Consider the following 21,267-nt stretch of genomic DNA (forward strand, 5'->3'; position numbering starts at 1 on the left):
TATGTTCTTAATTTATAATTTTAAATATTTTTCTCTTTTAATTTATATATTTCTCTTTTGCAAATATATCACCCTTTAATTAAAAAAACACAAATTAAAATCTCAATTCATAATTCCTCTATTAAAAACGATTAAAGGAGCAAAACAAAAATATTTAAATTTAGAACCTTCATTTGTACATTTTAAAAAAAAATTCTCGAATCAAAATTAAAGCTTTAAATTCAATTAAGTATATCACCACAAGGACATTATATTAGGAAGTGTATCCAAATTTTGTTGTCTTTCTCTATGTGTCTATATATAAGTCAAGATTGCATGTCTTGACAATCACATAATCAAACCTACAATCTTACTAGCAAGTTACATATATGTGGTCTTATGACCTTCATGGCTATTTCCGAGCTATCCTTGAGCTTATTCATGGTCTATGTTCTAAGCATTTTCTCCAACTTTGCGTCTCTTGCATCATCCTCTTCCTCCACCGATACCATATGCAACCTTACACCTTATCCAACATTTTGTGAATCCAATTCACCTTCTAGTAACAGCCAAGGCGACATACACGAATATGGCCGGTTTTTTGCAGGCAAATCCTTGTCATCGTCGAAGAAGTTCGTCGCATTAGTCTCTAAATACCTTTATAAATCTCCATCCAATTTCTCAAACTCCACAATTCTTGCTCTTCAAGATTGTCACCTTCTAGGTGACCTGAATAAGGACTTTTGGCATAAGACCCAACAAAGCATAAATTCCACAAACACCCTCAGTAGCTCAGAAGGTGAAAAATTGCACAATTTGCTTAGTGCTACATTGACCAACCACGACACGTGCTTAAACAGCCTTCATGAAACTACTTCAAGCCCTGACAATGACCTACTAACCCATCTTTCAAATGGAACCAAGTTTTATAGCATATCTCTTGCAATCTTCAAGCGGGGATGGGTGAACAATACTGCAAATAAGGAGAGAAAACTTGCAGAAAGAAATTATCACATGTGGGAACAGAAGCTGTACGAGATTATCAGAATAAGAGGAAGAAAATTGTTTCAGTTTGCTCCAGACAACGTTGTTGTGAGCCAAAGGGTGGTGGTGAACCCAGATGGTTCTGGAAACTTCACAACTATCAATGATGCAGTGGTTGCAGCTCCAAATAACACCGGGGTTGGAAATGGGTTTTTCGTGATTCACGTGGTGGCTGGAGTGTATGAAGAATATGTTTCTATTCCCAAAAACAAGCAGTACCTGATGATGATAGGAGATGGAATTAACCAAACCATAATCACCGGTAATCGCAGCGTGGTTGATGGTTGGACTACCTTCAATTCTGCAACATTTGGTAAGCTTCAACCTTCTCTTTTGCTTTCTTTGTTGGGATTGAATATTTAAATATGAGAAAATATTGCATGACGTTGAAATTAAAATGTGCCTATAGTTCCAAATGATTTTTATTTGATAGATATATAACTGATATTTTTAATATACAGTAAAATAAATAAAATTTGGTTATGTGTTACGTAAAAATTCATTAGGACTATAATAATAATATATCCTTAATCGTATAGTAATAATTTCTACTGATTAGGAGGTTGTTTGTTTCAATATCTTGTGAGAGTTGGTTCCTTTAAAGTGAAAATTATTAAGATAAAATCAGAAAGCAAAAATATATTCACTAATAAATTAATTCAAATTAAAATAGCTCATATATTTAACTCACTTTAACTGTTAGTAATACATTAACCTTACTGCTTGTGTAAAAAAAAATACATTAGCCTTTCTTTCTATTTTACATATTTTATATGGAGTACATTATTCTCTAGAAAGTTTTTTATAGATGAAAAACACGTGGAGTAATGAATAAATGAACCTTTCTTTTTAGGTAAATAGCAAGTTCCTTAAGATTTAACGTGTAGTCTGATTAATTCGTCCCGTTTCTTTGATGACACAAAAGATCATAAAATATATTTTTGTTTGTTTCCTTTTCGCTGCTAGTACTTTCTCTTAAAAGTAAGTTCCACTTAGTACGAAATTATTTGAACCCAAGAAAGACGAGTAATTGAATATTTGATCACAAAGCAAGACTATACATAGATGATTGAAAATGTAAGCATGTGAGATGTAACCAAGTTTTGTATATTTTATTATTATAGTTCTAATGAAATTTCATAAAACGCGGTTACTTTCCTTCCTAAGTTCCTATTTTTCATACGTTCCCGTTTCATACTAACCATAATTTTGATACCATTACCATAGCCGTGGTTGCACAAGGTTTTGTGGCAATAAACATAACATTTCGCAACACAGCTGGAGCAATCAAGCACCAAGCAGTAGCCCTCAGAAGCGGTGCAGACCTATCTGCATTTTACAATTGTAGCTTCGAAGGGTACCAAGACACCTTATACACTCATTCCCTTAGACAATTTTACAGAAACTGTGACATTTATGGCACGGTGGACTTCATATTTGGTAACGCAGCAGTTGTATTACAAGACTGTAACATCTACCCAAGACTCCCATTGCAAAATCAATTCAATGCAATTACCGCACAGGGAAGGACTGACATTAACCAAAACACCGGCACCTCCATACACAATTGTAGCATAACCGCCGCGAGTGACTTGGCCACTAGCAATGGCACCACGAAAACGTACCTAGGAAGACCCTGGAAGCAATATTCAAGAACACTTTATATGCAGTCTTTCATGGACGACGGTTTGGTCGATCCAGAGGGGTGGAAAGCTTGGTCTGGGGACTTTGCTTTGGACACACTTTATTATGCGGAATTTGATAATCAAGGGCCTGGATCTAACACTAGTAATAGGGTTACTTGGCCAGGGTACCATGTGATTAATGCCACAGATGCTGTCAATTTCACAGTTGCTAATTTCATAATAGGTGATGCTTGGCTGCCTGCGACTGGAGTACCTTACTATGCTGATTTACTCATCTGATTTACACCTTAAAAAAAAATACAATAAATGAATTTAATTGGTTCAAATTAGTTTCCATTTTTCTCTGTAATTGTTCTCCTATGATGTTTTAATCTCATCTATTTCTTATTTTCTTTAAAGTTGTTGCTTGTATTTTTTTTAATTTTTTAATTTTAGATAATCATATTTATATATATAACTTAATATTAAAATATTTATTAAAGTTCGAAATATTTAAGAATAATTTTTCAAAAATACCACATTCATTTTGAGACGAAAATTTCTTTCTAATAAATACACCAATTAGACAATTAATAAGTAACCAAATAGCTAGTTGCTAATGTATGCCCCATGGTGTCACACATGCTAGTATATTTTATCGCTCATATGGGTCATTACTCATTATTACCTTGGACTTTTATTTCGTAGAGGATGTCTAAAATCTAATGTTTAAAAATTTGGATCGGTGACCAATTTTGACATTAGTTTAGGTTCGATAATTTAACTATAGTTGAATCTTGGATGAACCAATACTAAAATAATAATAATAATAAAATTAAATAAAACATAAAAAATATTATTGAAATATACTAGCATAGTTTTGCAAAACTAAAATAATATTTTTAAATGAATTTGATCTTTAGCCTATACATATAAAAAACATTTATTAAGAGAGGTTATTCTGATAATGAATTTCAATATTTTAAAGGATTAATGATTGAGTCTCTATGAAGAGATACCTGTTAATCCTACAAATATATATTTTTAAAACTAAATGAATCACTGAATAGATAGACAGAGAGAGGTGCTAAATCAGGATTTCAACATTTAACTAGGCATGATTATTTTTTAAAATTTTTTAACATTGTATATAACATAATTATTAACATATTTTACCATTAAAAAAATCTATGCACGTAAAGTCCACAGTTTAATCATGTAACGAGTATCCAAGTGGCAAAACTTAAAAAAAGTACGTAATTAATGTTGAAGCAGGTAAATATGTGTCCACCTCAAGGTTCACATGAAAGAAAAGTCAAATCAATGAAGGGTACCAATCAAGGGAGAAATTTTGGCAATTGAGGTGAATTACCGCAAAATAAGGTCCTTCTTCCTCCTCCTTCCTAATTCTAAAACACAAAAAATCAAATAATAAGACAAATTTGCCATATATTTCGTGGCTTTTCCGTGTCTCTTTTTTTAGAAAAAGGATAGCTTTGGACTCCAAGCCTCACATTTTTGCAACGGACAACACCAACTTTGAAATCGTTCTTTTATCTGAATATAAATAAGCACACACATTTCAAATGTCAATCGCACCAACGCACTCTCCCGAGGGCTTCGTCGGAGGATTGTCACGCCTGAACGAGCCCTTTTCCATTTCAGCCTTGAGCGGCTCCTGTTCTTGTCAAGTACCTATCACGCTTTTCGTTCATCGATCTTTAATAATTAATTTGCATGATTGTACATAGTCACTTTAATTGACTATTTTACCAATCAATCTATGAGAAATGTTATTTCTATGTACGACAAATCATACAATACAAATTTGTCGCAAGAAAAAAAAACCTAGAATTCCTTCAATGCTATGATTTAGTGAGAATCTCTTAGTGCCAGAAAGGTGAATAGGATGCTCTTTATATAAAGATAATATTTCCCCAAATTTTTGTGAAATAGAAAATGCTCACATAAATACGAAACTAATCCATACCTTCTACCTGAGAAAAATGAGACATAATAAATGACACAATGGAGAGAAATATGCACATGTTATTACTATATAAAATGTCATATAAATTATTATATGAATAACACAACTTCTCTTTATTGTTCACTCTTGTGTGTTAACATATTAATTATATTGCATGAAGGTTGGTGTGAATTAGGAGCTGCTTAATTCAAAGAATGGGGGGAGATGCACAGAAGAGAAACGTCATCATTGGCGTCTCTACTTTCTTGTTGGTGGCCATGGTGGTAGCAGTCACAGTCAATGTCAACTTCAATAACAAGGGATCAAGCAGTGATTCAAAGGAAGAAAGCAAATCCCATGTAGCTTCCTCGATGAAGGCCGTGAAAACCCTTTGTGCACCCACCGATTACAAGAAGGAATGCGAGGACAATCTTATTGAACATGCCAGTAACATCACCGACCCACGGGAACTCATCAAAATCGCATTCCACGTGACCATCTCCAAAATCGGCGAAGGACTTGAGAAGACACAACTCATGCATGAGGTCGAGAATGACCCTATAACCAAGGAGGCACTCGACACGTGCAAGCAACTCATGAACCTCTCCATCGGGGAGTTCACGAGGTCACTCGACAAGTTCGCCAAGTTTGACCTGAACAACCTTGACAACATCCTCACAAGTTTGAAGGTTTGGCTCAGCGGTGCAATCACGTACCAAGAAACATGTTTAGATGCTTTCGAGAACACAACCACCGATGCTGGTCAAAAAATGCAGAAGCTCTTGCAAACTGCCATGCACATGAGTAGCAATGGCCTCTCTATCATCAACGAACTGTCAAAAACTCTCTCGGAAATGCACGTTAACAGACCTGGCCGTCGACGCCTTTTGAACAACGTTGATGATTTACCAGTTCTTGGCCACGACTTTGACCTTCCCGAATGGGTTGATGATCGCGTTGGTGTTCGCAAACTCCTACGTATGACTGGACGGAAACGCATGGCGCATGTGGTTGTTGCAAAGGATGGCAGTGGAAATTTCTCGACCATCAATGAAGCTTTGAAATATGTGCCCAAGAAAAACCTAAGGCCATTCGTTATCTATGTCAAGGAAGGAGTTTACAACGAGTACGTCGAGGTTTCCAAAAATATGACCCATGTTGTTATGATTGGTGATGGTGGTAAGAAGTCAAGGATCACTGGTAGCAAAAACTTCATCGATGGGGTTGGGACCTACAGAACCGCCAGTGCTGGTACGTTTCCTTCCACTTGTATTGTAACTACTATTTATCAGTTAATAAAATCTACAACAACTAATTACTAACAATAATAACAACAACTACATAACCATTGCTACTTTCTTGCAACTACTAAAAGAGTGTATCTTAATTTGCTTCTACAAAAACAAAAGAAATCTTAAGTTGTTCTTTTAGATTAATTCTTTTTAGTTAAGTATCTGGGATTTCATCTTGTATAATGAAACTGAGTTTTGCATATTGCTATTATATATATAGATCATATTCTTTTAGTGATATAGCACAATGAAATTAATTCCTTTTAAAAGTTGTAAAAGATTTATACAAAATGCTAGAGTTGTATTATGTTGCTTGGACTGACCATGGATTATACTAATATTTATAAATTAATGCATGCAGCCATTCTAGGAGATTTCTTCGTTGGCATAGGTATGGGGTTTGAGAACTCAGCTGGTGCTGAAAAACATCAAGCAGTGGCCTTGAGGGTTCAAGCTGACAGGTCCATCTTTTACAAATGTCGAATGGATGGGTACCAGGACACACTCTACGCACACACCATGCGTCAATTCTACCGTGATTGCATCATTTCAGGTACCATCGACTTTGTCTTTGGTGATGCAGTGGCTGTTCTCCAAAATTGCACTTTCGTGGTGCGAAAACCATTGGAAAACCAACAATGCATTGTGACTGCACAAGGCAGAAAAGAGAGGAACCAACCATCAGGATTAGTCATCCATGGAGGAAGCATTGTGTCAGACCCCACGTACTACCCAGTTAGATTCGACAACAAAGCTTACTTGGCACGTCCATGGAAGAATTTCTCAAGGACCATCTTCATGGACTCCTACATTGGTGATTTGATCACACCTGATGGTTACATGCCATGGCAAACATTGGAGGGTTTTAGTGGAATGGATACTTGTTTCTACGCTGAGTTCAACAACCGTGGCCCTGGTTCAGACAAAACCAAGCGTGTGAAGTGGGAAGGAGTTAAGACCCTTGATTCAGATGGAATAACAAACTTCTTGCCATCCATGTTTTTCCATGGAGATGACTGGATTAGGGTCACTAGGATTCCTTACTACTCTGGCCAGGTCTCCCACACTAACTGAAGTTGATTCATTATTTTTTAGGAGAGAACGCATGTGCCTGCGTGTTGCCAAATTAAACAACTAATTATTAATGATTGTGCTGTACCACCTTTGTCTTTTGTCTTCCATAATTTCATTGCACTGAAATGCAAGTGTGTCTGAACTGTCATTTTCTTGCAGTTCTCTATGCTTGTAGGAAACTTAATTAGATTCGCTATTTCGTAACTTAAATCTCTCTTCCACAATTTTTCTCTTAAATGTCTCGTTTTGATAGGCCTTGATGGTATATTACGTTGATATTAATTTACTATGAATTTAAGTCTAATAAAAAATAATCAAGTTACGCTAACAAAATAAAGATTGATTACATTATTATCGATCTAGTTTTAAATTGTTATATTGTTAAAGTTCATTGACATTTATGATAATTTTTTTAAAATTATAGATAAAGTATATTATTTAATTGGTTGATTTTTTTTTACAATAATTGTATATCAAAATCAAACTTATGAAACAATTCGCAATAAGTACTTAATATGTACATTTTAATAAATTGAAGTAGTGTCCTTATATATAGCTAATACTAAACACAGAATATAATCCTGAGGAGGAAGGGTGTAGGATAGACAATTTCAAAACAGATTATTCATTTATTCCATAGAAAAGATCATTTTGTGATTGTTTGTGGAATTTATTTTAATTTAATAAGAAATTTCAATATTATATCTTATAAGGAAATACAATTCTTAATGAAATTAAAATGTTTATAATAATTATATTTGTCTCTATTTTTACATACTTTATATTTCTTTCGTAACATAAAGTCATCTTTCTATATAATTTCTCACCACAATTAATGTAGAAAATGAAGTTATGGAAACAACTAATGCAAAAAACCTATTTTCTAAAAATACAGCTACATTGCATCCGTGTAATATACAGAAAAAACGTAAGATGATTTCCTTTGGTTATATATATATATATATATATATTAAAAGTACAAGTGAAGTTTTCTTATTAGAATGATTAAACTCAAAACAATATGTTTGAAAGGAAAAAGCACCATTGTCAACTAGCTTAAAAAATTGTTTCCTTACACGATCAATAACAGAGAGATCATGAACCTTTTTTTTTATTATTATTACACGGCCCATATGGGAGAAATTTGCTTCCTCATTTTTTTTAGACTTAAATATCTTTTTGATTAATATAAATTTGTATTTTTTATTTTTAGTCCTTATAAAAAAAATTTGTATAAATTTTGTTTATTTTTAACTTATGTAAGTTTTTGTTTTTTCAATTTTGATTCCTGTAAATTATTTTGTTTATTTTAATTTCTGTCAATTTATGTTTTTTCAATTTTAATTTTTTAAGATACCATTTTTTTTAGTCTCTATAAATTTTTGCCTATAGAAATTAAAATTCAAAATACACAAATTTATAAAAATTAAAAATGAAAAAAATAACTTATATAGGAATGGTAAATAAATAAAATAACTTACACAAACCAAAGTTAAAAAACACCAACTTACATAAACCAAAAATATATTTAATCCTTTTTTTTTCTTACTTCATTTCATAGAAGTTAGCTTAATCCTTTTCTTTTTCAGTTGTTCCACACTTTTGTTATTATAAACCTTCAACGAAAGTATTGATTCATCATTGTTAAATCTGCTGCCTCTGTTTTGAAATAAAATATTAATAGGGGTGAATGAACAAAACCCAAGTGGAAGGTTTATTATAATAATAGAAATGTGCAACAAAATAGATTATCAAACTAACTTATAGGAGAAAGTTTGTGTTACTATTAAATTAAACAAAAATAAAATCAAAGCATAAATAAATTTCCCGCATGTCATCCATATATAAAAAATAATAATGTAAGGAATATATGCTCTTCATTATTGCCTATGAAATGAATCAATTCATCAAGGACTTCCATCATGAGCCTTCTAACATACTCTCACGCGCCACCTACAATAGAGAGATATAACAAGGTCACGGTTTGAAAACATTGCAAGAGAGAGATAACAAGAGAAAGAGAGAAAACATAACCTTTTAAACTTTAAAGAAAACGGGCGGGGATGTAAATAGACATTTGGGGAGTGAGAATAGCACAACCCATCTCAAAATCCAGCCAGCAAGTCCAATCAATATTTTTGTGGGTTAGGCTCGGTTAGCCCATTGAGAATTTTGTTCTTAAAAAAAAATTTGTTACATAATTGAAAAACAAAATTTAATTCAAAGTATTGTTATATTATTAACATCACGCTCTAACGTAGGTAAAAGAGAGAAAGAAATAAAAAATTGGCGTGAGTCGGGCCAAGCAAGCTAAGGCAAACCCTCGTTGGCAAGTTTGTGATGGCGGCCTCTTCTTCCTCTCTCTCTGCCTCCGACGACTCTTCTTCTCGCCGTCGCAGGCGCCACCACCGCCATCGCCGAGGCCGCGATAAGGACTCTCTCAAGATTCGAAAGAAGAGCAAGTCCCAATCCCAATCCCGCGGAAAACGACGCCGTAGGCATTACCACCACTCTTCCGATTCCTATTCTTCATCCTCCCTCTCTGATTACTCCAGGTTCCATATCTATCCCTCTCATAACTCATAACTCACGCATTTCTTTTTATTATTCTATTTCGTATTATCATGTACATGCTTTGCTTCAATAGTTGATTCAATACAATTTATGAATTTTAGAATTCTATTGGTTTTGAGTTCTCGTATCCTTTAAGATCCATGAAAATAACATAGTTGATTCAATATTCACCGTCTCAGAATGATTAATTACTTTATAATTAGTAGAAAAATATAATTCATTATTTCCGACCATTGTAAGGGAGGCCGAGGCACACGGTTGTAAAAGAAGTAGTTTATTCAATCTTGTTCTCTGTCTTAGGTACCAGGAGATGTTTATTACGTAGAATTGATATGTACTGAATTGGAGAATCGGATTAATGTTCCCGTTCCAACATTTGGGTTTCTCACTTATGGAATCTGTTTTGTTCTATTTCATTCCGTTATTATTTTTGGCGATTCGAGGTTGGAAGAGATGTGAAACGAAATCATAATTTATAACTGATGGAAATTTATTTGAAAATAGATTTTGATAACACTGACCTTTGACTGAGCAATCCTCAGTCTCATTTGCCGTGCATCCTTTCCCCCTTTACTATGGATTTGGAAACATGGTTTCTTCAAAATGTTTAATGTTGATAAATTGTGTGCCTTGTAGAGGTTGTCTAATCATTTTGCATATTGCATATGTTTCTGATTTCAAAAACTTGTAGCAATACATGTTGGTGATTTAATAAGTGGATTAATCTGGCTTTATCATAACACTTTGTTCATCTTTTCACTTCAGAAGTGAAAGTTCTTCTGATAGTGAACATGAAACATCTCACCGTTCAAAGAGGCACAAAAAGAGTGACAGGCCAAAGAAGGTGACTTGTTAGTAATACAATTTTTCTTAGTTTACAATCTTCTCCATTTACCTTACATCTCCCCTTCACCCTCCAGAATAAGGAAAAAGATCAAAGTAAAAGCCACCGTCATAAGTGGCAGAAGCATAAAGTAAAAGAGGTAGGTCACTTTTTCATGCCATTTTTGTTATCTTCCATAGGCTTGTTCAAAATAGTTTGGTATTCTTCGTATTTAAAGTTTTTAACTCAAGTTACCTTGAAATGTTGACTATGTGCGAGGCGTCGTTTCATTTAAATCTTCAGATTGTTCATAAACTTGATTCAGCATGTTAATACTTATTACTACTGGAAGTTTTGCTGCATGGATTCTTTTCTAAATCTAAGATGCACCCATGTAATTTTGTATGATTCTATCATCTTCTGCATAGTTTGAAAACACTGGTTTGAATTTGATTTTGACATCATTGATCCTGAACTAATAATGCATACCATAAAACAGCAAATTATTATTTAGCTGCAAAGTTGCTTACTTATTTCCATGCGCAACGTTTTTTACTTTCTAGTCTGAGATGCTTATGATACTTTCTGCCTATTTTATGTATTGGCTCTTTGAAATTGGAGCTGGGATCTGTGACATGTTTGGGTGCTTGATTGACTTGCTTCGATGTTGTTTCTTGGTGGGGTTTGTCCTGGCAATGGGAGCTTTATATAGAAACAGCATGATGAGAGGAGCAGCAGCCCTGTGCAGCTTTCCAAGGTTTTTATTGTAATCTAGCTTAGAAATTCAATGCATTTACTTACTTCCATGGTTTTTTTATTTTCCTATATTTTTGTACTTGATCAGTTTTTAGGGCGTGACAAAGATGATGGTGTCCGTCGCAGTGCTGTATCTGGCAAGAAGGTATGGATGTGTTATTTGATTGTAACTTTGTTTTGGTCCTTTTATTGGTAGTAGCAATCTTGAATTTTTTTTATTGTTTTTTTTGTAGATTCTTCTGAAACTTGAGAAAACAAAGGAAGATAAGGTAGCTGAAAGCAAGAGAAATGAACTGCTGAACTTTTTAAATGCTAGTTTTGATTAGATTTGATAGGGTACAACAAAATCTGCAAAGAACCAAATTTACTTACGTGGGTGCATAAATTATTTTTCCATTATAAGAACCGGGCAGCCTGCCATTTCCTTGCGGAAGAGGAGGGGGATACCATAATATTATGCGTACCATTGAAAGACATGTGTGGTTCTCAATCAGTGGATTTCTCTTTTACGGAATATGTTATGAGCTTTTGTAGAATGAGGAGTTTTTGACCCAACAGATTCCATACATGGTATTTTGAGATTGGGCAATCATTGTGTTATGTGCCAAGACTTTTTTTTTTTTCTTGTGTTTATTTGGGCACATGTGACTGAATTATTAAAAATTTGTTCCCTTCTTGGTTTCCCCTCCGATGATTGTTCTTAAAATAGGTTTGGATTGAATTGAGTCAACGTAAAGATCTTAGGTTCAATTCTTGTTCATTGCCCGTTATTGATATATATCATTTGTAAGTACCAATATGATTCCTTGTGACCTTGGAATGGAGCAACCTCTCCTTTCTATACTATTGCTTACCCTACAACAAATAATTATCTTCAGGAATGTAGTTATAAATACTAACTAGTTTGTGCTTTTAATGGGAGAGCTATGGGGTAGACGTAAGGAGTTGGAGAATTTTGAAAGGGATAGCGGGGAAAGTAAACTTTCGATGCTTATGTTTTTTTTTTGTTCTATGAATTGATGATTGAACAATTGGCTAATAAAAATCAACAGGAATTTTGTGGGTGCTTATAATCTTTAAGGTGTTATTAGAAGTAGTATTAAATTTGTTGATAGTTTGAAAGTATATGTTCTAGCCAGTTTGAAAGTATATTTTAATCTCAAAATTTATCCAATACGTACGATATTGCGTCTGTAGTAACTAGTGTTCGATGTACACGTCTTTTTTTTTTTTTTTTGGGAAGCGATGTCCCCATATCTCATTCCTATTGCGTTAAAAAGGTAGTGCAGAGTTGAATTGAAAAGAAAAGAAATTTATTTTTTTATAAAGGTATGCATTGCCTGTCCGGTCTATTGCCGATTAATAACTAGAAATTTTCTCCAATTTATTATTATGAGGGCTAAAATTTCAAAATTTTGAAACGGCAAAATAGTAATAAATATAAATTGTGCGCTTTGCGAGCACTTGCGTCTTTTGTCGAAGACGGTCACATAGAGCCACCGCTATATGGTGCACCTGCCTCCTTCATCATCCGAATTTCTTCCATGATCGTCATATACATTATAGAGTGAGTAAACATTGCTACCACCTGCTGTCATTTTCACCAGAGGTGTTAAAAGAAATTGAATTGTACCGAACTGTTCAGAAACTGAATTGAATCAATGTGTTGACTAAACAGCCAAATGGAGAGCCTCTTTTGATGAGTAAGTTGTGTTGCTAGACAACCTTACATTTACAATAATTGCTGCCATTCGAATCGATAGGACGACTATGAATGATAATATTTATTCACTTATAAATATTGTAATAAAAAATTGAAGTTAGAAAAAAATATTACAACTACGCTATAATAAGATTATTTGAGGAAGAGAATTAAATAATATTCATAATTATTTTATTTAATAATAATTACATAAATTTATTTTTAAATCATAAATTAATTCTCTTATTTTTAATATATATTTAAATTAAGACTAATGATGTATACTCTTACTTTTATCGTATCTTATAGAGACAATTTTAAATGAAAAATCTATATATTTTATGTTTTAAAAATATAAAACGCACTCAATGTTAATCGTTAAAAAAGTAAACAGTAGAACGATTAGTAGATAGGAGAATAGTATAAAATATAAGAGAGTTTAGAATTATTCTTGAATTAATTAAAATTTATATTTAAAGCATATCTAATAATTTAAATTAGGAACATGCCATTTGCCAAACCATGCCTTCGAAGTGTAATATAAGAAGACTTTTCCAATTCGGGTCCATTGCCAATGCGTAGTAGTTAACTCTCTCAGATGAGTTCATGCACCCACGGCCACGTCTACTTATAAGGCGAGGTTACGTATATCACATTTGGCAGCAAGGAAAAGGAAAAAGATGGAAGTGAAAGTGAACGGCATCAACATGCATGTGACGGAGAAAGGAGAGGGTCCAGTGGTGTTGTTCCTCCACAGGCTTCACTGGGGGCCTCAACTGTACTATAGAAATTAATATCAACTTGTATGTTAATTCCTATATATTACTATTTGTTTTCTGTCCATCATTAATTGACACCTGGCATTAGGCTTCCACATTATAGTAAATATATGATTCTTTCTTTGTTTAAAGAAATTGGGAGCTTACGTGTCCCATATTTGGAGGAAGTGGTCGTGCATGAAGGGTTGTCTCATTTTAACAACCAAGAAGATGCAGAGGATGTCAACAATCACTTTTATGATTTTGTAAAGAAGTTCTAATGATCTTACCAATTTTTGTTAATTGTCACATTGCTCACTCAGTGTAGTAATAAAGTAATTTTGTTGCCATCTATGCTACTTGCGTTTGCTGGCTCGTTCGTCTAGTTAAGACTTTAAGTTATATTTCTACTCATGATTTTACCATTATGGAAGCATATTTCATTATTTCGTAATTTTCAGGGTTGCTTGGCACCGTAGACGGTAATATCCCAGAAGTACGTACTCAAAGAATTGCTTCATATTGTTTTTGTTGCAACTACGTACTAGTTCAAATATTCAAGTTACAACACAATTTTTTTAATCTAATGCATTGTCTAGTGAACAATAAACAAATTAAAATACAGAAGTTAGTGTGCAAGTTATTATAATATCTTTATTAATATTGAATATTTTAATAAAATTAATATTATATATTATATACACGGTACATAAATAATGTAGACATAATTTTGAGAAATAATATGAAGGGTTTTTCCATATGTTTACGCCAGAGACAGATGAAAGTTATTGCGACGTTTATTTTACAATTATCTTTCTCTGTTAGTTTAAGAAAGTATCCCAACTGCATGTATATTTTACAGTTCTCTTTCTCTGTTAGTTTAAAAATGTATCTCTTTACTCAAAATGGATGGATGGGATAAGAGGAAAATTAATTATTTTGAAATAAGAAGCTTAAATACTGTAATTTCTAATTACACAAAATAGAAAAATAAATTAAGAGTTTGGCTAATAAGTGTTATTAGAATATTGGTTAAGGAATTATAATAAAAAATATTTATCATGAAAATTACAGGAAAATGTAAAAAAAGTTATGACAGTATAATTTTATGCATTTTTAATAAAAAAATACTTTTTTTAGTTTCTTAATTAATATCTTTAAGTACACCCGTTATCATGTACTTAAAATTAAACAAACTACGTAACCAGCAAAAAGAGAGAGTGGAGCTGCCCATTGATTTAGTATAAGTTACAGATATATAACTGTAGAGAAAAGATTGGAATATACTTAATTTGAAGATACGATTACGGTTAGTTTCCTTCGGCAATCTCGTTATTTTTCTTAATTTTTTTGCATTCTTGGATATGAGATGCCATATCACGGAAAGTTTTAGGCTTTGTGTTTATTTTGTGGTATATAGTGGAGTATACATTATACACTGTTTTCACTTCCGATCGAAGTTTGTCCTGACACGAAAAAAGCATAATCCCATAGTCGATTCTAATGATGCTGTATTGTGTATAATTTAATTTATCTTAACTAGTGACGGATTCATTTGTAACAAAAAATGATAAAGATTCATTTGTTGATTGCTAAAATACTACCTGTTCTCACCACGCTTGGAATTTCATGGTTGGAGTTGGAGAGCTTCACATCTGTCGGACAGTGCACATTGTTGGCTTCACTAAAATTAATTTCGTCGAAATTAATCCATCAAAATCACTAACATTGTTTGGTTTGAGTAGAAAGCAAGGTCTCAGGTTTTATTGTCATTTTAATACTAACCCAACGATTAACATTGCAGGAATGATTACTGATATCGAAATAAATCCATAAAAAGTCACTAACATTGTTGGTTTAAGTAGAAAGCAAGGTCTCACGACTAGAAACATTTTGTTCAATTTTTGTCCTTTTAATTTACAATATCAATGAAACATTTTTATTTTTTCTAATTTATCTTTAAAAATATACAGTGAAGTGAAAAAAATAAGAAATAAATATATAAATGAGTGAAAATATAATTAATATGAAAAATAAGAGATATATTAGGAAATGCATAATGATTTTCATGAAATCTAAAATATTAAATTTCCTTTTTAATATTCCTATGCCAAAATCTTAAATTCAAAGAAAATGAAATGGACTGAGCATTTTATTTGTAATATTCTTCCTAAAGAGTAAATACAGTTATTTAAATAAAAGTTTATTATCTGAAAATTTTATTATTTTCTTTTGTAACTTATCATTTATAAATAATAATAAAAAATGATATTAAATCATGATAATAAGTGATAGATCTAGAAATTAGTGGTAACAAAAAATAATTTCTAATATTTTTACAAAAGTAAAATATCATAAGATATTACAAAATATATAATATTATGATAAAAAAAATCTAAATCACTTAAGCTTCTACAAATTACAATTGTCCTTTACATACTTTCATATTTTAAAAATATTCCATGATTTGTTCATTGCGAATATTAATTTAGTATGTGAAATGTAATACTCTTTATTAAAATAAGCAACACTAAAACATCATTAATCATGCATGCTTTTTTTATAAAAGAAAAATGCTTTCGACAAAATTACACCATGGAATTTTTTAAAAGATATGTGTTTTACTTATCTCTTAAACAAACAATTTGAGTTCTTTATTATCTTTGTCTCAATAGAATTTTTGAAAAGATTTGTGTGATTTTAGAAAAAGAAACTTTAAATTCGAGTTTGAAATTATATCTTTTGAGATTTGTTTAGTCAATCTTTTTTTATATTTTATTTTTATCCAATCTAATATATTATTATATTAATATATTTTCTAAAAATATAACAATCTAATATATTAAAATAATTTAATCTATTTTTTCTTTATTAAGAAATATATTTAGATAATCTTTATTTAAATAATTATTGAATTATTTTTTAATATTATATGAAACAATATGTTTTAAATAATTATTGAAACAATAATGAGAATTGAATTAAATGATTTAGGTTTGAGCATATAATTTTTGTATTTAATATCTTATATTTATTTGGATTTTGAGTTAAAAAAATTTAATGATGACAATATATAGTTTTTTATGAGAATAATTATGTTTTATATACATTAACAAATAAAAAAAAATTGATGGAAACAATTGCCCACAACAGTTAAGATGCATACGCCAATGATGATACTATCTCTTTCTCATATTTTTTTTATTTATGTTTTAGGTTATTGTAGATGAATTAAGAAATATTTAAAATATTCTTATTTAATACTTTAAATTTTGATATTTGTACAGTTGCATTACTAGCGGTGAATATTAAATAATGATATAGTATTTGATTAAATATTAATTATTTTGAGAAAAATAAAAATATATGGATGGAAGTAGTATTTGGAGTAAATTAAAACGGCTGGATAGCTCTAGGAGCCTATGGTTTGGCATGGTTTGGCATGGTTTGGCATTGAGTGTGAAACAGGCTAATAAATGTGAGTGGTTCACCGTCGCAACTTCCAATGTGCGAGCACTTACTCGTCTCACTGTCTTGCTATATTTGGGTGAGAACACAGAGGATAGTGGAGTTCAACGAGATGGAGCAAATAAAGCACAGAATAGTTGAAGTGAATGGCATAAAAATGCATGTTGCAGAGAAAGGAGAGGGTCCAGTGGTGTTGTTCCTCCACGGCTTCCCTGAGCTCTGGTACTCATGGCGCCACCAGATTCTCTCTCTCAGCTCCCTCGGCTACCGCGCCGTCGCTCCCGATCTCCGTGGCTACGGTGACACCGAGGCACCACCTTCAATCAGCAGCTACAACTGCTTCCACATAGTGGGTGATCTCGTTGCGCTTATTGACTCTCTGGGTGTCCAACAAGTGTTCCTTGTGGCTCATGACTGGGGAGCCATCATAGGTTGGTATCTCTGCATGTTTCGCCCTGACAAAGTTAAGGCCTATGTCTGCCTCAGTGTCCCTTTCTGGCCCAGAAACCCCAAAGTGAAGCCCGTTGATGCCATGCGGGCCATATATGGAGATGACTACTACATCTGCAGATTCCAGGTTCTTGTCCTTCTATTCTACTATTAATAACGCCAAACTTAACAACTAGATTTGTGTATTTCTGTTATAACACACGCTAGCTAGCTGTTCATTTGAGCAACCAAACCCATGGCTCTTGCGTTGTCAATGCCATCTGCAAACTGATATTGCAATCAAGCGATAAGCTCTTCACAGGTTCATCGAACCATTTATGATTTGTGGGATTTCCTTTTTTTAACTGCACGCATGCCCTCTTCCACTTTTTGTAACCTCGATTCAAGCTTATTAATTACAAAATGATAATCTCCTTCTTCTTTTTTTTAAAGTATTTCCCAAGTGATATTTTACTTGTCCTTGGACTAGATTTTATATCCAAAATTGTTTTGGTTTAACTATATTTTGTTCTCTGTAATATACACAATGGTTTACACACACATATATAATTATAGTTTTTTGTTTTGTTTTGATTCTTTTGATCAAATAGTTATTTTTTCGGTTTTGTTCTTGTAATAGTAGTATATTTAATAATTTGCTTTTTTTTTATCACTTTTTTTTCAAAAGAATTAATTAAAAATAAATAAGTTATAATAAGGATTAAATTAAAAATATTAGAATAATTAAAAAAATACTAGTAAAGATTAAAATATTTTTTTGTAAAGACAAAATAATTTTAAAAAGCCTACTTAAATAAAGAAGTCATATATTATATGGACCAACAACAACATATTTAGTATGAAGTTCATTACCTTAACGGAGATTCTGAATAGTTGAATAATCATTAATGGTTATCCAATACTACGAATCCTAGATCTGATATTACCTGGTTAACTCATAAAACAGGAGCCAGGCAAGGCAGAAGGTGAGTTAGCCAAAAATAGCACTGAACAGGTAATAAAAAACGTATTCATAAGTCGCAAACCTGGGCCACCAATTTTGGAGAAGGAAGGAATGGGTTTCAATCCCAATACTTCAATGCCCCTTCCCACTTGGCTCTCACAAGAAGACCTCACGTACTATGCTTCTAAATTTGAAAAGACAGGCTTCACTGGAGGACTCAACTACTATAGAAATTTCAACTTGTAAGTTTTTATATTTTTCCTTTTAATTTTGGTTTGGAAACTGAATGCGAAAGGCTTTTACACCAAAATGATGTAATTTTTTGAATTTATTACCAAAATGGCTAAATGATCCTTTGAAAGAAGATTTCAAAATATTGAAATCTAATGAAATTGTGTTTTAAAACATGATTTTATTTTTTAAAAAAGATTGGACATATAATTACGTGTATCTAGTTTCGGGTTGGAAAATTAAGTTTAAAATTGATTTTGGATACACTTTAACAGGTTTTACGTTAGAGAATTGTATTTATAATTAATTCTGAATTGAAGTAATTTTTAATAATTTTTGAATTAGATCTAAAATTTTGTATTAAGTTTTACTTTTAATTTTATTATAATTATTTTATAATAAAAATATCTAAACATAAATTATATTATTTCAAAATCAATTTTGATAACTCTCGTTCAAACATGCACTGGCCATGTGTTAAATGATTTTATTGGTTGTATTGCTCATTCAACTCTTGTGTTTTACAGAAATTGGGAGCTCACAGCACCATGGACTGGAGCACAAGTCAAAGTACCAGTGAAGTTCATTACAGGTGATTTGGATCTAGTATACACTTCACTGGGGACGAAGAACTATATTGAGAGCGGTGCTTTCAAGAAAGATGTACCAAATTTGGAGGAAGTAGTTGTGCAAGAAGGGGTGGCTCACTTTAACAACCAAGAAGCTGCAGAGGATGTCAGCAATCACATTTATGATTTTATCAAGAAGTTCTGATCTTATCAACTTAATTTGTTAGTTGTCGCTCTGCTCACTTGAGTTAATTGGTCAAATAATTTGCTTGTCATCTATGCTACTTCATGGTGTTTCGTTTGCAGGCTCGTTGGTTTAAGTTATATTTGTACTCATAATCGAGACATTATGGAAAATATATTTCGTTTGGATGTTGGCACCGTAGACTATAACTCTTGTTCTCCTGAAGTCACAGAATTAATTCATTTTTGCTTCTGTTGCTTGAATTAACAGTTCGAATTCCAATTCCAAAATACATTTTGCTTCTGCAGAAGATATCAAGTAGGCAAAGTAGTCAGTCATATTGGGAAATCTTTAAACACTTATTGTGGGGGAAACTCACTATGGTAGAAATATTTAATTATTTTTGTCTTTGGTTTTGGTGTTATACTTTAATTTTTCGTCTTTATAGTTTTATAAATTTAGATTTTAGACCTTAATATTTTTTTCTGTCTTGATTATAATTTTTAATTTAAATTTTAGTCATTATAATTTTATATTTATCTTGACTTTCATCTATATAATTTTATTCTATTTAGGTTTTATTTTTTATCTTACTAATATATAGGATATTAATTAAGTAAAAAATATTTAATATAAAAATCATAGAAAAATAGAAAAATATCATTGATATCACAATTTTTAGTCTTCCAAATAAAATATTTATATTTTGAGTTTCTTGACCGGTGCCCTAGCATTTGGTGTCAAATTGAAGTTTAACCCCAAATCTCATCCATCAATTTTAATTTAATCTAATGATTTTTATTAATTTATTGAAAAACTCACATGCTCCTAGCTTCTTAAAACCCCTCACGTAATCCGCTCTCATTAACCATTATTCCTTCTTTAAATCATAAGGAAGTTTATAGAAATCCAAGGAGTAAGCCGCCAATTAAGAAGGCACTGTACTACACTTACACTTAACTCCCCGGCTTCCAATGCTTCGTATATAGATCATATATGTTGATAAAAGTAATGTGCCCAACAATAAAAGATTTAAAGGTCTGATCCAAAATGTGTTGTACAAGCACATGTTAATTCTCAAAGTTTTTTTTCTTAAATAATTTATGGTGCCATTCGATTGTCTCCTTTATTTCTTTTTAGCAAGCTCATACTAGACAATTTGCAGGCATAATGAACAAAATCTAGTACTTGGAAAGAATTTCAATTTTTTAATGCTCAATTTCCAGTATACCGGCTGCCAATGGAGTTCATCTCCCATGAAGAATAAAGGTTTCAGTGTTTCAATAATTGACAATTTCAACAACTGGGCCTTGGAAGTGGTGTAGGAAAATTCTGAAGACCCAGTTCTGCAATAGCGTGACTAGTTGACTATACCGCGGGACTCTACAAACTAATTGAACAATTAATAATGAAATATAATTTAAAAGAGCTTTGTGTGTGTGTGAAATATGACTACAAAGTCATCACACCTATTTATAAACCAAACTGCAGTAGTTAGAAAAATCTGATCCGCCCATTGTATTGAATTCAAAGCATAAATTGGTTTTTAGTACACATTTAACGTTTCAGTAAAACAGAAGCACCTCGAAGACTATGTTGTGCTTGCAATATTCATCATGGCTCAAGCATTGATCGATTTTGGGTTTATTAGAAAGAACGGGAATGAAATGGAAGGATAGTGTTCAATTTTAATTAGTTTTAACTCCAACAAAAATAACAGCATCTCTATTAATATCTCCAGTTGCAATTAGTCCAGCGCGCGCGTCTATAGAGAATGAGATGATTGTATTTGTTGATATATACCTACTAGTAATTAAGAATTTCAT

General features: G+C 32.1%; 4 protein-coding genes across 5 annotated transcripts; all 4 read left to right on the forward strand.

Moving 5' to 3' along the window:
* Window positions 1-312: 312 nt before the first annotated feature.
* On the forward strand, window positions 313-3,039 carry LOC114399909 (pectinesterase-like). Its single transcript, XM_028362130.1, has 2 exons — window positions 313-1,336; window positions 2,251-3,039. Exons 1-2 carry the CDS (start codon window positions 379-381, stop codon window positions 2,946-2,948), a joined length of 1,656 nt encoding a protein of 551 aa, XP_028217931.1. The 5' UTR covers window positions 313-378; the 3' UTR covers window positions 2,949-3,039.
* A 1,209-nt stretch (window positions 3,040-4,248) lies between these two features.
* LOC114399869 (probable pectinesterase/pectinesterase inhibitor 21) lies at window positions 4,249-7,067 on the forward strand. Its single transcript, XM_028362084.1, has 3 exons — window positions 4,249-4,339; window positions 4,799-5,868; window positions 6,271-7,067. Exons 2-3 carry the CDS (start codon window positions 4,833-4,835, stop codon window positions 6,981-6,983), a joined length of 1,749 nt encoding a protein of 582 aa, XP_028217885.1. The 5' UTR covers window positions 4,249-4,339; window positions 4,799-4,832; the 3' UTR covers window positions 6,984-7,067.
* A 2,167-nt stretch (window positions 7,068-9,234) lies between these two features.
* LOC114400528 (protein SREK1IP1-like) lies at window positions 9,235-11,910 on the forward strand. The gene is made up of 6 exons (XM_028363013.1): window positions 9,235-9,538; window positions 10,323-10,401; window positions 10,478-10,540; window positions 11,093-11,137; window positions 11,225-11,281; window positions 11,370-11,910. The coding sequence occupies exons 1-6, from the start codon at window positions 9,324-9,326 to the stop codon at window positions 11,460-11,462; spliced, it is 552 nt and encodes a 183-aa protein (XP_028218814.1). The 5' UTR covers window positions 9,235-9,323; the 3' UTR covers window positions 11,463-11,910.
* A 5,132-nt stretch (window positions 11,911-17,042) lies between these two features.
* Window positions 17,043-19,704, forward strand: LOC114400635 (epoxide hydrolase A-like). 2 transcript variants are annotated; one of them, XM_028363178.1, is made up of 3 exons: window positions 17,043-17,641; window positions 18,461-18,699; window positions 19,216-19,704. In XM_028363178.1, exons 1-3 carry the CDS (start codon window positions 17,102-17,104, stop codon window positions 19,460-19,462), a joined length of 1,026 nt encoding a protein of 341 aa, XP_028218979.1. In that variant the 5' UTR covers window positions 17,043-17,101; the 3' UTR covers window positions 19,463-19,704. The 2 variants fall into 2 exon arrangements, with proteins under 2 accessions (XP_028218979.1, XP_028218980.1); XM_028363179.1 differs by lacking the exon at window positions 18,461-18,699 and having other exon boundaries at window positions 17,046-17,641; window positions 19,216-19,420.
* The last annotated feature ends 1,563 nt before the right edge of the window (window positions 19,705-21,267 follow it).

Source organism: Glycine soja, chromosome 19 (genome assembly GCF_004193775.1).
Source record: "Glycine soja cultivar W05 chromosome 19, ASM419377v2, whole genome shotgun sequence".
In the NCBI taxonomy this organism is placed as follows: Eukaryota; Viridiplantae; Streptophyta; class Magnoliopsida; order Fabales; family Fabaceae; genus Glycine; species Glycine soja.